At 40.0% G+C, this 19455-nt stretch overlaps 1 protein-coding gene across 7 annotated transcripts in view; it reads right to left on the bottom strand.

The window, feature by feature from the left end:
• Positions 1 to 430: 430 nt before the first annotated feature.
• The window catches only part of FN1 (fibronectin 1), a 69683-nt gene continuing 50658 nt past the window's right edge, over positions 431 to 19455 (bottom strand). For 2 of the 7 annotated variants that reach the window (XM_082630171.1, XM_082630173.1), the window contains 15 exons: positions 18919 to 19032; positions 17612 to 17881; positions 16252 to 16439; positions 15316 to 15403; positions 14274 to 14450; positions 13403 to 13492; positions 12982 to 13161; positions 11762 to 11851; positions 10336 to 10802; positions 9195 to 9333; positions 6847 to 7011; positions 4837 to 4962; positions 4205 to 4311; positions 1512 to 1622; positions 431 to 1189 (listed from right to left, as the gene is read on the bottom strand). In XM_082630171.1, the coding sequence (XP_082486297.1) occupies positions 1118 to 1189; positions 1512 to 1622; positions 4205 to 4311; positions 4837 to 4962; positions 6847 to 7011; positions 9195 to 9333; positions 10336 to 10802; positions 11762 to 11851; positions 12982 to 13161; positions 13403 to 13492; positions 14274 to 14450; positions 15316 to 15403; positions 16252 to 16439; positions 17612 to 17881; positions 18919 to 19032 (2384 nt within the window). In that variant the 3' untranslated portion in view covers positions 431 to 1117. The remainder of the gene's footprint in view (positions 1190 to 1511; positions 1623 to 4204; positions 4312 to 4836; positions 4963 to 6846; positions 7012 to 9194; positions 9334 to 10335; positions 10803 to 11761; positions 11852 to 12981; positions 13162 to 13402; positions 13493 to 14273; positions 14451 to 15315; positions 15404 to 16251; positions 16440 to 17611; positions 17882 to 18918; positions 19033 to 19455) is intronic. The other 5 variants (XM_082630172.1, XM_082630174.1, XM_082630175.1 and 2 more) reach the window with 3 other exon arrangements.

Raw genomic sequence — 19455 nt, 5'->3', positions numbered from 1 at the left:
AGTAGTTTTAACATCTCAGTCATCTTTTTATTTTCCTTGCAGGTAATCTCTTTGAATAGATGTTTATTTAATGAAGGATGGAAAGGAAGTGGGAGGGAGCAAAGAATTATAATGGTTAGAAAAGAACAATGAAAAGTTTGTTTTGATTATACTTCTGAAGAGCTAGCTAGCAAGTTAAGTATCTGAATCCACCTAAATCTGGTAAAGCGGAAAATATAAAGTTATCTCCATTACTGAAGAGATAAAATGACAAGACTGAATCTGGGTTTGGGGAGTGACAGACTTAAAAAAGCTTGTACATAAATCACCAAAATTTAGAGAGCCGTGCCCATCATGGTTTTTCAAATGTTTGCTGAATAGCAAAGAAAAAACATTCAGGAAGATTCTTATTTTCCCCCAAATTTCTGTATGTAAAAAAGAAGCCATGATGTTCAAGTTGTGGAATGTAAATCTTTTATTAAACAGTTGTCTTTCCACAGTAGTAAAGCTTTGGCATGTACAGTATGAAAAATAATCACCAACCATAATTAGACCAAATTCCTCTTATTAACTGCATACTAAGTGTCTTCAATACAATTTTTTCCATATAAAAATACAGGGAAAAATTGATAAATAACAGGTAAGAGAAAGATTTCTAGGCAATTACTAGAATCATTTGGAAATAGTGAGTACTGTGGATATTTCAAATATCACAGCAACAAGGACATGCCATTCCTACAATATTGTGGGCCAGATAGTTAAGTGGAAGCAGAAGTGTTTGGGTAACTTTCCTATTGAAAATTTTGGTAATATCATTTCAAGACATTTTGTATCTTGGTTGGTGCATGTGCTTCCCTATTGATCCCAATCCAAATCACAAGTTAGAATCATTTCACTTAAAATACTGAGTAGTATTGAATACTTTGGAGAACTGGCAACATACTGCCCCATTTATGAGAAAAGTCTAAAAACACTCCCAGGGTGATGCTTGGAGAAGCTGTGAATTGAGCTGAAGCTGGAGAAGTTACTCCAGAGCAGAGGGCTTAAGAAAGAAACAAACTAAGCTGGGGTCTGCTAACATCACTCCAGTTTGGATGGACCTTGACAGAGATCCGTGCTTGTTTCTGAGTTGGAAATATTACTCTCGGGAATCTTCTCTGTCAGCCTGTACATCTAAAGGCATGAAGCACTCAATTGGGCAGTTGACATTCTGTTAAAAAAGAAGAAGAAAAATTAATAGCAATGCTGTAAAGGCTACAGAGAAAAAAAGGGGAGGGTGGCTTCTCTGATAATTACTTATGCATAGGAAAATATGTCTAGCTTTAAGAGCTTAGCTATATACTGGGCAATGGGAGATGCTCAAGAGAACCCAAATTATGTTACAGGATACAATATTCTTTCTACTCTTAAGTCTTTTAAAAGAGTTTTTAAAAATTGGTTCATTCAGAAGAAAGGTACCTACAGAAAGGGACTCTCTACTATGTGCCTAATTGCATTTAGGGGAGAAACACACAGGGTGCAAATGCACTTACAGTGTTTGTTGTCTGATGGTATCTCTGCGAATACTGGTTGTAGGAGTGGCCAGTTGAGCCTTCGTGACCGGGTTCAGCCCCTGGTCTGCGGCAGTTGTCACAGCGCCAGCCCTAAAAGAGCAGAGGCATGAAGTCGGATGGGGTTTATGACAACACAAGAACATCGCAACTTAGAGCTTGTGTCGAAGAATTTCACCTCTTACGAGTTGGCAAAATATACGCAGTTAGTCACAAAGGAAGCTTTGAGGATGATTTCATGCATTTATAACTTGCAGAATACATGTTGGCTGATTACTCATATTTTATAGCTGCCTCTATTTATGCGTTTCCTTTTTCCTGAAATGTCTTACAAACCCCACCCATCTGCTAAGGCTGATTCCAGTCCTGACTTCCTTAATAAGCTTTCCACACTACATGATGGAGGAGGTTTTCCTGGAATCCTAGAGCTTTTAAAAGGAACGTGAGATCACATGGACAGACACCCTCATTTTATAGGTAAGGGAAAGGAGACCCAGAGGAATGACTGACTGGGGGGCGGGGAAGTCACACAGTGACCTGTGAGTGGAGTGGGACTGCCACCCAGCTGGGTGTCTCCTGGTCATGTCCTTTCTACAGAGATCCTGAGACTTTCCAGTCATATGAGCCTTCTTTTGCCTAAATTAACCTGAGTTGGGCTTTTCTCTTATAGCCAGAAGAACCCTAAATAATACAATTACTTTCTTTCTTATATTGTCAGTGAAATATTTCAGACATATTTGTCCATTTAAAAGCATATTCCCCATAATACCTAAGACAGTATGGGTAAACACCTACTTACAGAATCAGTGAATCTTGCTTTCATATAAACACGTAACAGTTCCCACTCCTGTCTAAAGTGTTTCATTTCGCACTTCGCTTTAGAACAGGTGTCACACGTGAAAGGTTTCATGTACGTAAATCATGAGGCCGAGGGGCTGAAGCGAGACCAAAACCGACTTCTCAACAAATTCACTTTCCATCACACTTTTCTACACTGAGCACATGGCCAGAGATGACGGAGTTCTGTGATCACGGTCTTTATATGTGTTCAAGAGAGACAGAGAGAGAGACTCTTTCCCCACCCAACTACGAGTGGTGGAATAAGATCAGAGTAGCTTCCAGGGGCTGCCCTCAGCCAGACCCCTGAAGACCCTTCTCTGCTGCCAGTTTAATCTTCCTAAAAACCGTCTTCCATCATGTTCCCTTTCTCTTGGGCACCTGCAACTGGCTAATGCCAAAGGTATCAACCAGTGAGCCTCACCCGGGAGTAGGGAGCATGCTCTTCATGGACCAGAATTTGAAAAGCTGTCGGGGAGGGTATGTTTTCATTGAAAACAAAGGAATGTTATGTTTCATTGCTTTTATTTGAGTTATAAGGCATTTTATTTTGTAATTTCAAAGATTAGAGGAAAGCACAGCACTTTTCTGTTATATTGAAGTAGGACACAGATTAGAAGTGGTTGAGAAGTACTGGCATGAATAATGGACTTCCGAGGCCCTGCATAAGTGGCCCCCACTTCTTCCCATTTAATGTCTTACCACTAGACAGCAGGCAGAGGGTTGTTTCACTGGAGCCCACATGTGCCAGCGCCTTCCCATTCCAGGGGGCTGTGCTCACTCTGCTCTCTCTGCTTCCGCCATCCCTCAACCAAATTGTAACCATCTTAAACCCCAGCCAGCGGACTATGCTCGTGGCGCAGTGGTTAAGAATCCGCCTGCCAATGCAGGGGACATGGATTCGAGCCCTGGTCTGGGAAGTCCCACATGCCACGGAGCAACTAAGCCCCTGTGCCACAACTACTGAGCCTGTGCTTTAGAGCCCACAAGCCACAACTACTGAGCCCGAGTGCCACAACTACTGAAGCTCGTGCACCTAGAGCCCGCGCTCTGCAATAAGAGAAGCCACTGCAGTGAGAAACCGCGCACCGCGATGAAGAGTAGCCCCCGCTCGCCACAACTAGAGAAAGCCCACACGCAGCAACGAAGACCCAACGCAGCCAAAAATAAATAAATAATTAATTAAAATTAAAAAAAAAAAACCCAAACCCAGCCAGTCATGCTTCTCTTTTCCACCAAACCTTTCCTGCTGACATAAGCCTACGTGGGAACTGCGTTTGTCAGATCCATTCAGAGCCTGACTTGATTAGCTGGACTTTCAATGTATGCTAATTTAATGTCTCCAACGATATCATTAAGAGCCAGGACCATTTCTCACTCCCTCTGTGTGTCCCATATTCCTGAGCATAGCACTAGACCTATGGCAGGAATCTATTTGGGGATTGAGAGAGGGTACAAAGAAGTGGTATTTTCTTAGATCTGGGTATTCAAAATATTTAACAGCAGTATCACAGGGGCACCTGCCCAACAGAATGGAGCAAGAAGCCCAGTGCTACCCAGCGTTTAACACTTCAGTTGCTGAAGAATGGAGGCAGTCTGAGAATAGTAGGTATGGGGGAGGGGGCTAAGGCTGCCACAAAGGGGGAGAACTGGAAAGGGGTAGTCAGTAGCCTTATGTTCCAACAGGAGCTGAAGTATTTCCCCATTTCATAAGGGAAACTACCACACCTGGGTGCACAGCACACACCCAGGAAGCATAACTCTTAATCGTCCGTACAGGAACCTGCCCCCCCGCCACCTTGTCTAAATTGCACAGAGCCTGGCCTATCTGGTCTTACCCGCTGGCCTCCAAAGCACGTGCAGGAGCAAATGGCGCCAAGATATTCTTTCTGCCACTGTTCTCCCACGTGGTACGTCTTCCCATCATCGTAACACGTTGCCTCATCTACGTGGACACACAAATCATAAGCGCATGTAAGACTGAGAACAATAATATAGACTTGACCCCTCTATGGGGATGAGTTTGTTTCTCTCCTAAATTTATGTCATCACAGCCCACGTCCCACATGTTAATGGGAATCATCCATAAGAGAGGTACTGCTGTATAGATCTTAGGGCAGCATTTCCAAAGACTAGATCTAATAAACTGGAAACGGCTCAATGCAAAGATAGAGATCATATTTTAAAAATTGAATCTAAAGACCCGTAAGGCTTTCTTGTTACATTTCACTGCAGATTATGGTCAAAATACTCAGGTTGGAAAAGTGCTAAAGTGACCTATAACAACATTAAATTATGGCTCATTTTTGAAGCTTGTCTCTGCTGTCCCAAATCAAAAGATTAACAAACCCACCGTTCACTCCTCAAGAAGACCTAAAGTCTCCAATTATTTCTGGGAATGAGAGTTACAGCTCAGTAATGAAGGTGGGAGTGCTCAAGAAAACACTAAAAATGATTTGTGGCAACGTACGGGGATCGCACTTGAATTCTCCTTTTCCATTTCCAAGACACGTGCAGCTCATCATCTGGCCATTTTCTCCCTGACGATCCCACTTCTCTCCAATCTTGTAGTTCACACCATTATCATGGCACCATTCTGGGGGGTGGGGAAGATCAGAGGCAAGGAGTTATTGGCATGTTCTGACTCACAAGATGGTGAGCGTACTGGGACATGTCACCAGATTTTCAAAGCCAGGTATCTGGAAGGAGTGGCAAGGAAAGATGAAGGTCATGATCCCTCTGACAAACCACTTTTTTGGTTGGATTTGAAAATATTATCTTTACCACTTAACATTTTCTCAGATATTTTAAGATCCAGTCTATTTCATCATAATCATTTCACAAGAATAGTCAATGACCTTCATTTGAATTCTCCCTATTAAGGTTTAAAATTGGGAAGGCTAAAAATAGATAATAGATGAGAAGTCACTTTTGGATTTGCAGAGATCCTGGATACAAAGTTCAATTAACCAAAAATCAAAGGTCAGCTGGTTTCTACACACTACAACCTGTTTCTTGTAAATGGGAAAAGTGAAAGAATAAACCTATGTATCAAAACAAAAACAAAATGATAAATCAGTGGTTATCATCCTACAAATAAGACTGGTTCTAAGGAATATCTAAAATGCACAGTTATTTATCTTTAACTACCATACATAAAAGATGACCTTTTAGATGACTTTTTAATCTTCAAAGTTTATACTAAAAACAAACTTTGGAAGTTTATATAATACACACAACTTCTATTTTATCAACAAGTCAGTCATTCCTAAAACTTTAAAAAAGTTAGTCAATAATTATGACATCTAAGTGAAGAATATGTAAGTTGAGCCAAAGAATCACATAAATCAACTTACAGCTCTGCTCCCACAGTTGCGCCTAAGTACTTACATAGGTAATAAATATACAGACTTAAAAATAGCTCAATTTCAGAAATTAAAAACCACCTAATTGATGCCAAATGTTAAAACTTCCAACTCCTAAACAGCATATGACACCTCTTTCTATTTTCAGATGGTCAAGCACAATAGTCTGCATTGAAAAAATTCGTTGTTTTTATATTTCAGTCTGAATTAAACCAGTTCGTGTATACAAGTTAAGTAAAGTGCACTTAAGATCTTTTAAAAATCATTATGTCATATTTCACCCAGTACAATTCCTGGATATATCTATAGGAGGCTTGTTATAAGGCATAATGATTAACACCTGTGAAAATGAACCAATTTTTAATAATAATCGCATCCTCTAAAAACAAAGCAGAAATGAAGGATTTAGAAATTCTAATACTAAACCTCAAAGCATGATAAGTCATTCCTAGGATTATTTTAACTAAAAAATAATTTTAAATAATAAAATCCTCTTATAATTTGAAAATCAAATATTTTTCAATTGAAGTTGATTCTTAATTATCTACAAATGGATTATCTGTACTCTCCACATTACTTGGCAAGATTCAAGCTGCCCAATGTGTGTATGTGTATGTATGATATGAGTGTGTATGTGCGATATGAAAGAGTGTGTGTGTGTGAGTGTGTATGTATACTATGATATGTGTATATTTGGTTTGTGTTGAAAGAGATAGAATATTTGTAAGTATAAATGTTCACCTCTGAGCTCACTCAACACTACAGATTAAAAGAGACTTGAGGTTCCATTGTGTCTCCAATACCCTTCATTAGACCTGGCTCCAAAGAGTTTGACTTCATTCATTTTAACAAAAAAATTTTAAAAATCATATTACCATTGCAAATTTATTTTTAATTAATAGTCATATTGAAATACAACCTTTGAGATGAAGCAATATTCAACAAGTAAAATTTCCCATCATTTTTATATGATGCAAAATTTTACTTTGAGTCAAGCAGTCTCTCCTCATTTGCTTCATGTTTGGAAGAGGTTGCATCTGCCAAACATGCTTCCTCCTTTGGCACATTGTGCGAATGCATGGACATGCAAGAGGTGGACAAAGCAAGCTACTCACTAGATGAATCACATCTGAAATGACCACTGCCAAAGCCTAAGCACTGGCATGAGAGTTTAAAGCCAGATTCAGAGAATCGCTCCCACTCTTCTCCAATGGCATAATGGGAAACCGTGTAGGGGTCGAAGCACGAGTCATCCGTGGGTTGGTTTAGGCCTTGGTCAACTACAGGAAGAAAAGGAGGAAAAGGCAAAAAAAAAAAAAGAAAGAAAAAGACATCTTATTATGGTTTTGGACCATAAGAAGAGAACTGAATTATTGTATATAATGACTTATTTGAAAACAAAAATCCCGGTAGCACTAAAAAGCACTCATCTGTTCTATCAGGGCATCAACTGCTGTAATAAACAATGCTTAAAAGGAGCCCATCTTTCACTTTTGCCCTCAGTTCTAAAAAAAAAGTCATTTTTAGTAAATCTAGTCTATATAACATGGAACAGATCATGAGGCAATTAAGAACTTCAGTGGGATGCGAAGGCTGTAAATTCCTCTCCATCAGTACCTGAGTGACCCTAAGCTAGTTATTTAACATTTCTCTGCCTTATTTCCCTCCTCTGTAATGTGGGGATAAAAATAAAAATATCTCCACCTACTCAGGATCTTGTGAAGATTACATGAGATCATGAATTCAAAGCACTGGCCTATTACCAACACTTAGAAAGTGCTCACCAAATAAAGAATAATTATTAGAGGGCATCTTTTGCTTTAATGCAAAAGTTGTCACAGTTTTATATACCATTAAAATGTGATCGCATTTATTTATTGCATTTTTTTGTATAATAGTGCAAAAAGCCTAGATTTTGTACAGTCTTTTCATAATGGTCAGACTGCTTTACTCTATCAATAAAACCAACTGTTCCAAATAAGAGAAAGCAATGGGATATCGATGGCTTAGAAATTAAGTAATGGAATCTTTTCATGTTGCCTAAGATCTGGTCTTTATGTTTTGGGAAAGCTTATTTTAAAATAATCTATGCAAACAAAGCGTGCTTCAAATTATTATCTAAAAATTAAGTAAACTAACTTCTGTGACTTAGAATCCCACTGTGTATATTTCTTTTCACAGTGCAAAAATCAAAAGCTCAAAAGCAATAGATATTTGAACTGCCTAATATTTTGAAAGGCATCACAGTGGAAGAAAATAGAGTTTTGTTGAAACTAAGATGTCTGAAATGTCTCAAAGCTGGGAGAACCTGGCTAGAATGCAGAATATTGCTGCTGGGAATAAGGAGTCGGAAAGAAAAATGGAAGGAACTTAAACTGCTATGAGGGGTTTCAATAACCTTCCTAAAGATAGCCAGGAGTTAAAATTCCACCTGACCAAAGTTCTGGAGATGGAATCTTTTTAAAAAGATGATGTGGAAAAAGCACAAAGACCTTTGTGCTCTTGAAAATTCCTTTCACATGGCATTCTACTAGCAAAACCACACGAAACAAAAAGTGTGCATTACCATAGATATATAACACAATAAGCACAAAATAATCCCCCTCCTCCAAATAAAAATAAACTGCTTAATTCACAGGCTTTTATACATGTAAAAGAACACAGTCACCTATCGAATGAGGAAGGAGGCTGAGGTTAAGTAACTGGCCCTAGGAATAAAGCCTGTCACTTGGCAGACAGAATTCAGCACTCCCTGTTGATGGGGAATGGAAAACCCTCCAGTTGGAAAATTTGAGATTCATGATTTTGATTATTCCCTATCTCATGTTTCTTGGTGACTCTCCAGCTTGCTGGAGTTTGGAAAGCCGGGTGATACACTACTGGTTTAACGGAACTTTCCAGGTGCTACAAAGAGTCAATGACCATTTAACCTCATTGTGGTTTTAGGCCTATATAATCATGAAATAACATGGGAATAAGGGAGCTCTTTGGACAGAAATGGGCTATGTTGGTAGCATTTTACATCAGGACCAAAACCCAGCAGGCATTGATGTCGGCAGATAAGGAATTTCCTTCACAGGTAATCACTTTCAGTACTTAAAACTTACTCAGGAGAACAGCAACCTGGTAAGGTGAAGAGGGTCTGGGAACAGAGATCAGGAGACTTGTGTCCTATATCAACCCAGATACTCACTAGCCGGGACTCACAGTGTTGGACCAAACAATATTTGAAGTCCCTTCCGGGTCTATCATCATATCACTGTTTGAGACTCTATTTATGTATGTGTTTTACAAGATACTATGATACTCTGAGGGGAAAATAATTGAATTTAAAGTTGCTCAGTTACTTCATGGAATTATTTCCTAAAGTCAAAAGACAACAGCAAGAAAGGAACAGTCACTCGAAGAAGCATCTCTGGGGTAGTCCAGAGCTTTTGCTCAAATAACCCCGATGTTCACATACCAGCATTGCCCACGGTAACTACTTGCTCCCGAACCTTGTGCCTCTTCTGGTCTTTTATTGCCTCCACTATGATGTTGTAGGTGGCCCCTCTGGTAAGACCCGTCAAGGTGGCACTAGCAGAAGTTCCAGGAACTCGGAACTGCAATTATTAGCACATCCAAAGTAGGGGAGAAAGCATTAGAGTGAGGAATTGATATGACTTTCCCTATTCTCTTCTCAGTAACTCTTACTGTGTAAACAAAGCAAAGGGAGACAAAGATGAAGAGTGTAAAGGTCCCAACCAGAGAAGGAGAGAAATGGAGGTTGAGTGAGGGGCTGTCATTTCTACGTGACAGATTTTCCTGCCAAAAATCTACCCTATGTGCTCCACAGTTACCAGGAACCCTCACTAATTCTAGAGACAGCCTCCTCTTCATCCTGCTGTAGATGCAGTCTGGGCAAGCCCACTGGCAGCCGTGGCCATGCTCCCTTCACATAAAACGTGGACGCTGCGCTATGTGGGATACACATTCATCCCACACAAGTGACATCTGACCCCAACATGGGGTCCTTCAAACCCTTTGGCAAATCCTCAAACTCATTTTTCTAAGCTCATAAATCCTCCACAGTGTAGTCAGTTTTTAAAAGTCTGCCACTTTCTAAAAATAAGAAAACAGTGAACATTGATATCAGCAAGACAAATTAAAGCATAGACGTTTCAGTCAGAGAATTCAATCACTTAGAGGCACAGCTTCGGCCAAGTTCTTTCTCCTTTGACATATTGTAGATAATGGGATTCTTCAAGGACAAACCATAATGAAGGCATTTTAGCCCTTCCTGGACAAAAGTAAATTCAGGCAGAATCTCTCTCTCTCTCTCTTTTCTAAGATCATTTCTTTGTCTATATTACCATGGAACCTCAAATGATCGATAATAATAGAAATGATTTTATTCTCTACTAAACAAAAGCTAATGACACTCTTTGGAACATCCCCTGAAGTAGAGCCGTACTGAGATTAAAAAAGAAAATCAGGACTTAAGCATGCCACCTTTCTAAGAGGTTCTAGAAGTATGCCACTGGACATCAGAGCTCTGGTCACTTCAGTAGCCTAGCTTACTTTTTTTCCCAGACTGCCCAGAAGTAAAGAGAAACATGAATTACCTGCAAGGGTTCTTCATCAATGCCAACTGGATGACATGAAATGATATACTCAGAGCTTTCCTGGAATGGGGTCCATGAGATGGTTGTCTGAGAGAGAGCTTCTTGTCCTGTAGAAGCATTTGGATTGAGTCCCAGAACGTGAGGGTAGAGATGATGGTCTACGTCTCCCCTGGGGACAGGACCAATTTGGATCTCCTCATTTACATTCGGTGGATACGGTCTTGGCCTATGCTTTACGGGGCTGGCCATTGTGGGCGGTGTGGTTCGCCTAAAACCATGCTCCTCAAAGATCATTTGTTGCCCAAGACTGGGCTGCTGACCAGAAGTGCCAGGAAGCTGAATACCGTTTCCAGTGTCATACCCAGGGTTGGTGATGAAAGGGGTCTTTTGAACTGTGGAGGGAACATCCAGGATCTCTGGTCCATGAAGATTGGGGTGTGGAAGGGTTACCAGTTGGGGAAGCTCATCTAGCCAAGAGAGGTTAGAGCCAAAAAAAGCAAAGCGTGTTAAGCTCCCAGAAGTAGCCTCGGGAGCCGTTATCAGTTCAGGCAACAACGACTATTTTTCAATCAGATCAAAGCTCCTGGAAAATTAGCAGTTCTTAGATCACAAAACACTTTTTTTCCAGAAAGAAATCTTTATGATTTTTCTCAAAGTTTTCTTTATAGTTTGGAACGAAAAAAGTGTTAGTATGAATTTATCATACACACAAAGCTTTGAACCGCTGAGCCCCATAGAAGCTGCTTCTGCTCAAATTAAGCCTAATGGAACCGAAATATGCAGCCTTTTTTCTCTTTTTCACTTGAGAATCATGTTATGAGGACTAGAATCCAGACTAATTATATCAGCGTCTGAAGTATGAGAATTCCAGAGGTTTGGTGCAGTAGTTTTTCATAGTTTGAAATGCTAAGAATAGATTAAAATACACACATAAAATTTATTTTAAAATTCTCCTATCAGCATAAATGAAGCATTTTCTTCAAATTAAACTGAAATTGGATAAAAAAGTGAGACATTATTTAGTTCGAAGTTTTAGAAACCAAATAATAAATAAAGACAAATGAGGAAGATTTTTCCCTCCCCTCCCCCTTCTTATAAAAACATTTTTAACTTCAAAAGAATGTATACAAGAGCAGCAACGATTGCAGCTTGGTTTTTACATTTTAAAATCCGGTTTGGATTTTTTAAAGATGAATGAAAGGCTTTTATATTGACTGGCTAGAAAAAAAATAAAACAGTTTTGCAGATGGTTAGCTTATTCTTGCTATGAAAGAGCACAGCATACATGCTATGCTGTTAGAGAAAAAAAAAGTTTCACAAGAAATGCATCAAAACCTGGAGCACTTTTTCCCTGCAAAATGAATCATTCGTAATTAGTTTTGTTTTGGCCATCTCCCTGTTAACCACCGAGGAAGGTGCTCTTTACCTGTCTTTTTCCTCCCGATCAGAGGCTCACTCTTCTGATTGTTCTTGAGGGCGATGACTTGGATTGTGTACTCGACTCCTGGTTCCAGACCTGATGGAAGGACAGATCATCACATTATGTCTGTGGGCTCAGCTGGTCAAATGAAAGTTGATCTCACCAGGAGATACTACTGGGAAGCATGCATCCTCTCTCCAGCTGGCCATTGGCCTCTTGAAAGGCAAAACTGACTTCGTTTTGCTTCTGCAAACACTCAAATACTCTGTATACAATAGCCACTTAGCAAATTAATTATCTTCCTGTCAAGTCTGACACCTGAATAAGCACTTTACTTTTCCTGGGTATTCTGTTAACATGTGGTCTCATCTGCCCTTTTGAATTCAAGAAAATCTATCAGTGTTGTACACTGCCAGCGAAATACACACTTGGGAGAGATCAGTGCAGACTGTATACATGAATCTACTTAGGCCTAACAAACAGATGGCTCTCGGTGGCAGGATCAATGAAAAAGTTAGACTACAAAAAAGTGCTCTGTAGGAAAGAGTGACCACTCTTTGTGTGGACCCTGTAGGAAGTACCCAGTTCAACGCCTTCCATATCTGATTCTATTTTCCTGTCTCCAAAGTTTCTAAAGAAGCAGTGTCTCCTTCTGGTACCTGTGTGTTCTATAGGATTTTTAAGTCTAGATGATAGCCTATATACACAGTTTACCGTATAATCTCTTGGACAAAAACAATACCAGAGGCCTATGATCTCTTATTCCCCATCCCAAGCACTCTCTCCAGTATGGGTGATTGGGAATCACTTTGCCTCAAGCCCTATCCTGTGAAACTGGATAATGAGGGCCATCGCAGGTGGCAGTCTGGCAAATCCTGCAGACCTATCATTCTTTAGGTTGCTGAGTGAGCAAACAGTATCCAAATTTGCTAGTTTGCTTTGAAAAGTGTCTTTTTCTAGGAAGAACTGATAGCTGTCCGGCAAACATACAGCAGATAAAAAGATTCTAGTTATGCCATTATGACAGGATTGAAATTATTGCTTTGTTGTGAATTCTGAGATGTATCAAGTTTGACAGCTCCTCCATAGAGAATGCTTTTTGAAGTTGTCAGAAATGGGGCTTCTTGTTCTCATGGTGCAGCACCAAAGACACAGCTGGAGTCTGCTAAGCACTGTCTGTGTCCTAGAGAGTAAAGAGGAAAACGGCAGCATGAAAGCAGCAATACCAGTAATAGTAGCTTCTGTGACACCAGGGCGGGGCCGAGGGACCACTTCTCTGGGAGGGGACCCAGGCTTCTCATACTTGATGATGTAACCAGTAATCCTGGCACGAGGCGGCTGCCATGATAACAGCAGGGAGTTGGGTGTGGTGGCCAGGAAATGCAGGTTGGATGGTGCATCAATGGCTAAAAGGAAACAAAGTTACATCTCTTTCAGGAAATGAATAACCAAGAAAGTTATTCCCACATTCTTTTCCCAGCCCTTAAAAGCAGACTTGAGAGAATCTGAGAGTTCTGTAAACAGTAAAAATGATTCACTGTGATCTGAATACAAAAGTATCAGCCTCATTTTTGTTGCTCAAGTTCACGTGCCTGATCACACAAGCATATAAGTCAGTGGCATTTCTTCAGTAGCAAGTGTAGTTACCAGTAGAGGCGTCGATGACCACAGGGGAGCTCCGGGCATTGTCGTTCAAGGTGTACAAGTGGATCTTGTAGTCAGTGCCGGGTTGTAAACCTGGGATTGGTGAAGAGATGATTTTTATCTGATCTTCATTTACTAGGAAAATTTTCAAACTCATCTGCAATCTTCATGGTTCCTCCCATCATTGCCTGTTTATACAGACCACGGAAGTGGTTCACATTTGAACAATAAATTAGAGCATGGTATGGGTGTTAACTGCTCATGAGAAGGACATCTCAAAAGAAAGGCACAGATGCACAAAAAGACATTGGCTAAAATAAATGTTAAAATCCAAAAATGCTGTTAGAAGTGACTATCTTGGTGATAGGGGTGAGCACCTACTGACTGTGTTTTATCAGATGGTCACTGGTTGGGAACTGGAATCAGAATTTTCAATCTCAAAAAGACCTAAATTGATATTGAACATTCTCTGACAACAACTTTGATCTCTATGAAGTAGTGTCGTTTGCTTTTTCAAATTTAATTCTGCTTTATAGTCTATGTGAATGTTAAGAAGTAGACACTATCACTGAGTTTCTTTTGGCTCTCAAGCATTATGTATAATTTTTTTTTCCCCTAAGAGAGGGTTCATTGATGAAAGATCTCTGATGAATGGGACTTATGCCATTCCTCTGGCAAACATTAGACAAAACCAGGCGTTCACAGGACAAAACGTTTTGATCAGGAGATGAAAATACGTTGTAAAAAATAGAGCTGGGTTATCATAAAACACTGAAGATAAATTTAATCAGTGTAAGTGGTAGAAAGACTAATAAGCTAATTTATGTTGTGAATGGCAGTTATCAAATGTGGTCAGTAGAGTGAGCTCCCGGACCTGTGATGGTGTAGCTTCTGACATCTGGCTTGATGGTTCTCTGAATTGGAGTCTGGCCGTTGGCTGGGATGGCATCGACTTGGAAGCCGGTGATCGTCTCAGTCTTGGTTCTCCAGCTAATGGTGATGGTGGTCTCAGTAGCGTCTGTCACACGGGCCCTTCTTGGAGGGCTGACATCTGCACAGGATGACAGCCAGAGATTAGTGCCTGGCTGGCTCATATAGGTAAGGTTTTGATATTTTAAAATGTTTCTTTATTATATACAAATACATCAATTTCTACACATGACTAATAATGTATAGATTTTCTCCTGTGGCATCCAGAGAGAAAAAGCAGACAGTAATTAGGAAAAATGAAAATATTCACCTCGTGTAGTTTTTTTTTTAAGAACTGAAAAGCTTTACAAGTACTGTCAGTGGTTCTCAAGGCTGGCTTTATGTATCTACAAATACCTCAGTAAGTGTTAACATTATTGTTATTATAATATAAAATATGTGTAATAATATAAGGAAGGTATATATATTCATATATATAATAAGGTCTTGCTAGTAGTTTGTCACTCTTATATAGATTCATATTTTTTCAACAGGTGCAACACCATCCCTATTTCATAGATGAGAAGACTTTGACACTTTATGTGATTTCTGAAAAAGAATAACTGTGGGTTATTGATATGGCAGAAAACTAGAACCTGGGCCCAGTATTGTCCAATCCCTACCGCACTGTTAGATACAACAGAAGCCAGCGCGTCCTCCTCAAACTTAACTCTATGAAAACAAATTCTAACCAGTAGAACATAACCTAAGTGTTAGTCCTAGTTCACTGCACCAACACTAACGCATCATGAAGTGATTGCACGTACGCGCCAGTAGACCGCTTTCTGGAGAGGCACAGGAGGCAACAGTAGTAACTGGGAAAGCAAATCAATTTCCAAACTGGGAATCATGCCATCGTTCACTTAGTGATCTAGAAAGGCATTTGCCATTCTTTAAGTTTTGTTTGTCCAGAACGTTTGTTGACACTAAAAAGTTTGATTACTCACTCTCCAGAGTTGTGACGACTCCCTGAGCTGGTCTGCTTGTCAAAGTGTCCTTAAGAGCATAGATGCTCACTTCATATTTAGTGGCCACCTAGAAAGAAGGGTGCAGTAAGCTTTAGCAATGTGATCTTCTGAAGCCCAGGAATTTTCACTCCAGCGTTAGAAAAAATGCAATGGTTAGAAAAGAAAAAGTAAGCTAGCAAAACCCGCAGAACTGTAAGCTCCTATATTAATTTCCTTCCTACACTGACAGCATATTTAATTACATGAATTAAAAAATGCACCTGGGGTTGAGCCCAAGTAAGCCATAACTTACATGTTTATGATAAGCTGATACAAAATGAGGAAAATGGTATTGGCCTGTTTTTCTCTTTGATGATCTGACAGGTGCAAATCATGAATTTTTCTGATCATAGACAGGCAAAGAGAATAGTCTATCTCTGAACCCTCTTTCTGTAGTTTCTCCTGGAATTGGCCTTATGTTAAGAAGTAGAACAATTTCCTAGGTTCCTGGCTAGCTTTCTGCATGCACATCTAGAAGGATTAAAAATGACTTAAGGAAGGTAGGATCAGGCTGGGTTGGTAAAAACTGGAGAATATTCCTTGCAAAGGTAACAGGGCTGAGAAAAAGCATAACTAAAGTAGATTTATACATTCAGCCTATGGATATATAAATTGCCCCCCCCCCCGCACACACAATACAACATTTTAAAATAAACAGAATACACTTAAAGAGCTATGCAACATCCAATGCAGCTCATAAAATTCTGTCCCTGATAGCTTAAGTCAACACAAAGTAATTCTACTTGATACAAAATTATGATCAATTTAATTTGACAGCAGAGGCAAAGAACACAGATTTATTATATTTCCACCACCTTCAACTGTGTAAGAAATGACCTACTTCTTTAGTCCAATGAGAAAAAGGACACTTCTTACCATGAGTCCTGATACAACCACAGATGAGCTGTCGGGAGCAAGGTTGATTTCTTTCATTGGTCCGGTCTTCTCCTTAGGGGTCACCCGCACTCGATATCCAGTGAGCTGAACATTGGGTGCTGTCCACTGGGCGGCCAGGCTGGTTGGTGAAACCTGAGTGAACTTCAGGTTGGTTGGTGCAGGAATGGCTGTCAGGATGGTCATTGGTTAGAGGTTATCTTACAGTAAATGGGGAAAGGGGGAAAATAAAGTGAATTCCAAGAAGTAGATAGGTTGTACTTGTTTGGTTGGGTGGGTACCCTAGTCAAGCAAAGATTCAGTACAAGAAAGGACAAAAGGGGGTGCAAAATGAAGAAAATGTTTGCTGAAAAAAATGTGTTTTTTATCCAGCAATGCTCAGAAACACTGGAAGCCCTTGGGTAAATGCCAAAACTCTAAGAGACTTAAGGTTTTAGCAGTTGGGTTTTTTTGCTTTCCCTTAATAAATTAAAGTCAAATTGGCTTATTGGCCATTAGGATTGATCTTTCCATTTCTATGGAAAGATGAGCAGTAGCCCCTTTCCGATAGAAATTATCTTTGTATGGAAAACCATCTCACAGAGTATTTCATCCCTCCAAAGATAGAATTATGATTTTATTCTCTTTGTTTGGACTTTCTGGAAGATATCACTGCTAACTTTGAAGTATTCTCTGTGGTGCAGCAGCAGAAGAAAATTGGCTCACAACAGAAGCAGAAAAGAGAAGCAAAGAGCAATAATACGGATTGTCACCTCCAGGGTTTATGCTGTCACGAGGAGACATCTTTAGCATTCCACTCTGCTTTAGAAATAAAGCATGAGAGGATAAAGAAGGTGGAAAGCATTTGCCCTATCAACTGTTTCCTATGTGTCTGATTCTCAATCCTTTAAGCAAATTATACACCTAGCACATGATCTCTAACCAGAGAAGGAAGGTCTTACCCACGTGTTCTCAGAATCCTGCTGCTATGAAATGGCCCAGTTTGGGTTCCTTAGGATGCCAAATTTCTTTCCTTTATATATAATGAGCATAAGTAACCACAGAGAGTCATGGCTTAGGAAATAATCCACAATTTTCATGTTCTCTTCCAATGTCTCGCTTTATAACCTTGTTTGTAAACCAAGCTACTCCAAATTTTCCTTTTATTAGACTTTATCTAAATGTCACCTACATTTTATTGCTTATTACTATTCTTCTTTAAAGAGGGTCTTTCCTAATAGAGAGGTGGATTTTGGGGGTACCCACTTGCATGGGAATCAATAGCCTGATAAAGTATAATGCATTCAGCAGGGCATAAAGCCGCTGCTCCCATGAGCACCCAGCAGTGCAATTAACGATATACCTGTGGACTGGGTTCCAATCAGGGGCTGGCTCTCCATATCATCGTGCAAGGCAACCACACTGACTGTGTACTCAGAACCCGGCCTGAGGCCTTGCAGCTCTGCAGTCTCTTCTTCACCATCAGGTGCAGGGAATAGCTCATGGATTCCATCCTCAGGGCTCGAGTAGGTCACCCTGTACCTGGAAACTTGCCCCTGTGGGCTTTCCCAAGCAATTTTGATGGAATCGACATCCACATCAGTGAATGCCAGTCCTTTAGGGCGATCAATGTCTGTTAGGCAAATTAACGGTAAGAGGTTATGTGAAAAGCAAGTTGCGAAATAAGCATTTTTATAACATGCAAAGCAGTTCTGCAGATACCATTTTTCTTTGATGAATTAAATTCCAATTAACCCCCTATTAAATGGAAAATTACTTGACCCTTGTTTAAGGTTTTTTGGTTCAGAAAATATTTAATGTCACATCACTTATTAAAACATAGGTGTACATGAGATGTGGAGATACCCTGAAAAATGTCCTCACATGAGGATTTATTTATATTTATTTTAAGATATTCTACCAAGATTTGTTTTTGCAATGTGATGTTAGTCCCACAGACCTGGATTTTTTATACCTTGGAAATGGCAAAGTTGATTTTCTTCTTTTTTTTTTTTTCTTTGCGATACGCGGGCCTCTCACTGTTGTGGCCTCTCCCGTTGCGGAGCACAGGCTCTGGGCACACAGGCTCAGCGGCCATGGCTCACGGGCCCAGCCGCTCCGCGGCATGTGGGATCCTCCCAGACCAGGGCACGAACCCGTGTCCCCTGCATCAGCAGGCGGACTCTCAACCACTGCGCCACCAGGGAAGCCCAGCAAAGTTGATTTTCAATGTTAGATTCAGATTGTTATATTCTTTCTTTAACTCTCCCCCTCCCCCACCATTGAATATGGTAATGTATGTATATTTAATATAAATATAATATTTACATTAAACGTTGGCCCAGCCACAAATGCTCGAAACATAATAGTTTCATGAGGCACACTTCAATCAACTTTACCATCCAGTTGTAGAAAAGAAGGTGCTAGCAAAATAATTTGTAGATTTGCTATAGGCTAATAAGATTTTGCTGAGGCGATTTGAGCAGGAGAAATTCAAAGCACAGCAACTAACTATGGTAGTTCCACAACTTCTCTCCCTATATGTTCATTCCTTGGCACTGAGAAGGAAAAATGTTTGCAAAGAGCTCAGCTCAAGATACAAACTAGGTATCCAGACACCTAAGCACAAAATTTGACTTTGAACATGGAAAACAGGCACTGGTTACATACTGGTTACTGCTGTCTGAACCAGAGGCTGACTCTCTCCATTTCGATTCTGAGCGTAGACACTAACCACATACTCCACTGTGGGCTGCAAGCCTTCAATTGTCATTTCTGTTTGATCTGCAAAGGGAGTGAAAAGAAAGGCAGCATCTATGTCATTCACTCTGACAACCAAGTGACTTTCAGAGTTCAGTAGTAAATGCGTGGTGGCCTGGAATTTTCATTTGCAGAATTAGCATGAAAATATGGAGGAGTCACACATGGATTTCCTCTTGGACAGACACGTTCATTGCTAATACAAATTACCATATTGGAGTGAAGCCACACTAAAGGATACGCTCTAAAATTGAGTGTGATGCCACCAACAATGAATGATGCTGCTCTTGAAAAAATGAAAATTAACTGGACTTTAAAATATTGCCTTAGAATCCTAATTTCACAATTATTTTATATGAAAACAAAAACAAGAGCTAAAAGAATCTTTCAAAGTCAGTTAGGACCATCTCTGTCTTCTTAGTGTGCATGATAAACAAAACCACAAAG

Source organism: Mesoplodon mirus (genome assembly GCF_964341445.2).
Source record: "Mesoplodon mirus genome assembly, chromosome: 8".
Taxonomy (NCBI): domain Eukaryota; kingdom Metazoa; phylum Chordata; class Mammalia; order Artiodactyla; family Ziphiidae; genus Mesoplodon; species Mesoplodon mirus.
The sequence above is the reverse complement of the archived record's forward strand: the minus strand, read 5'-3'. Positions and strand labels throughout refer to the sequence as shown.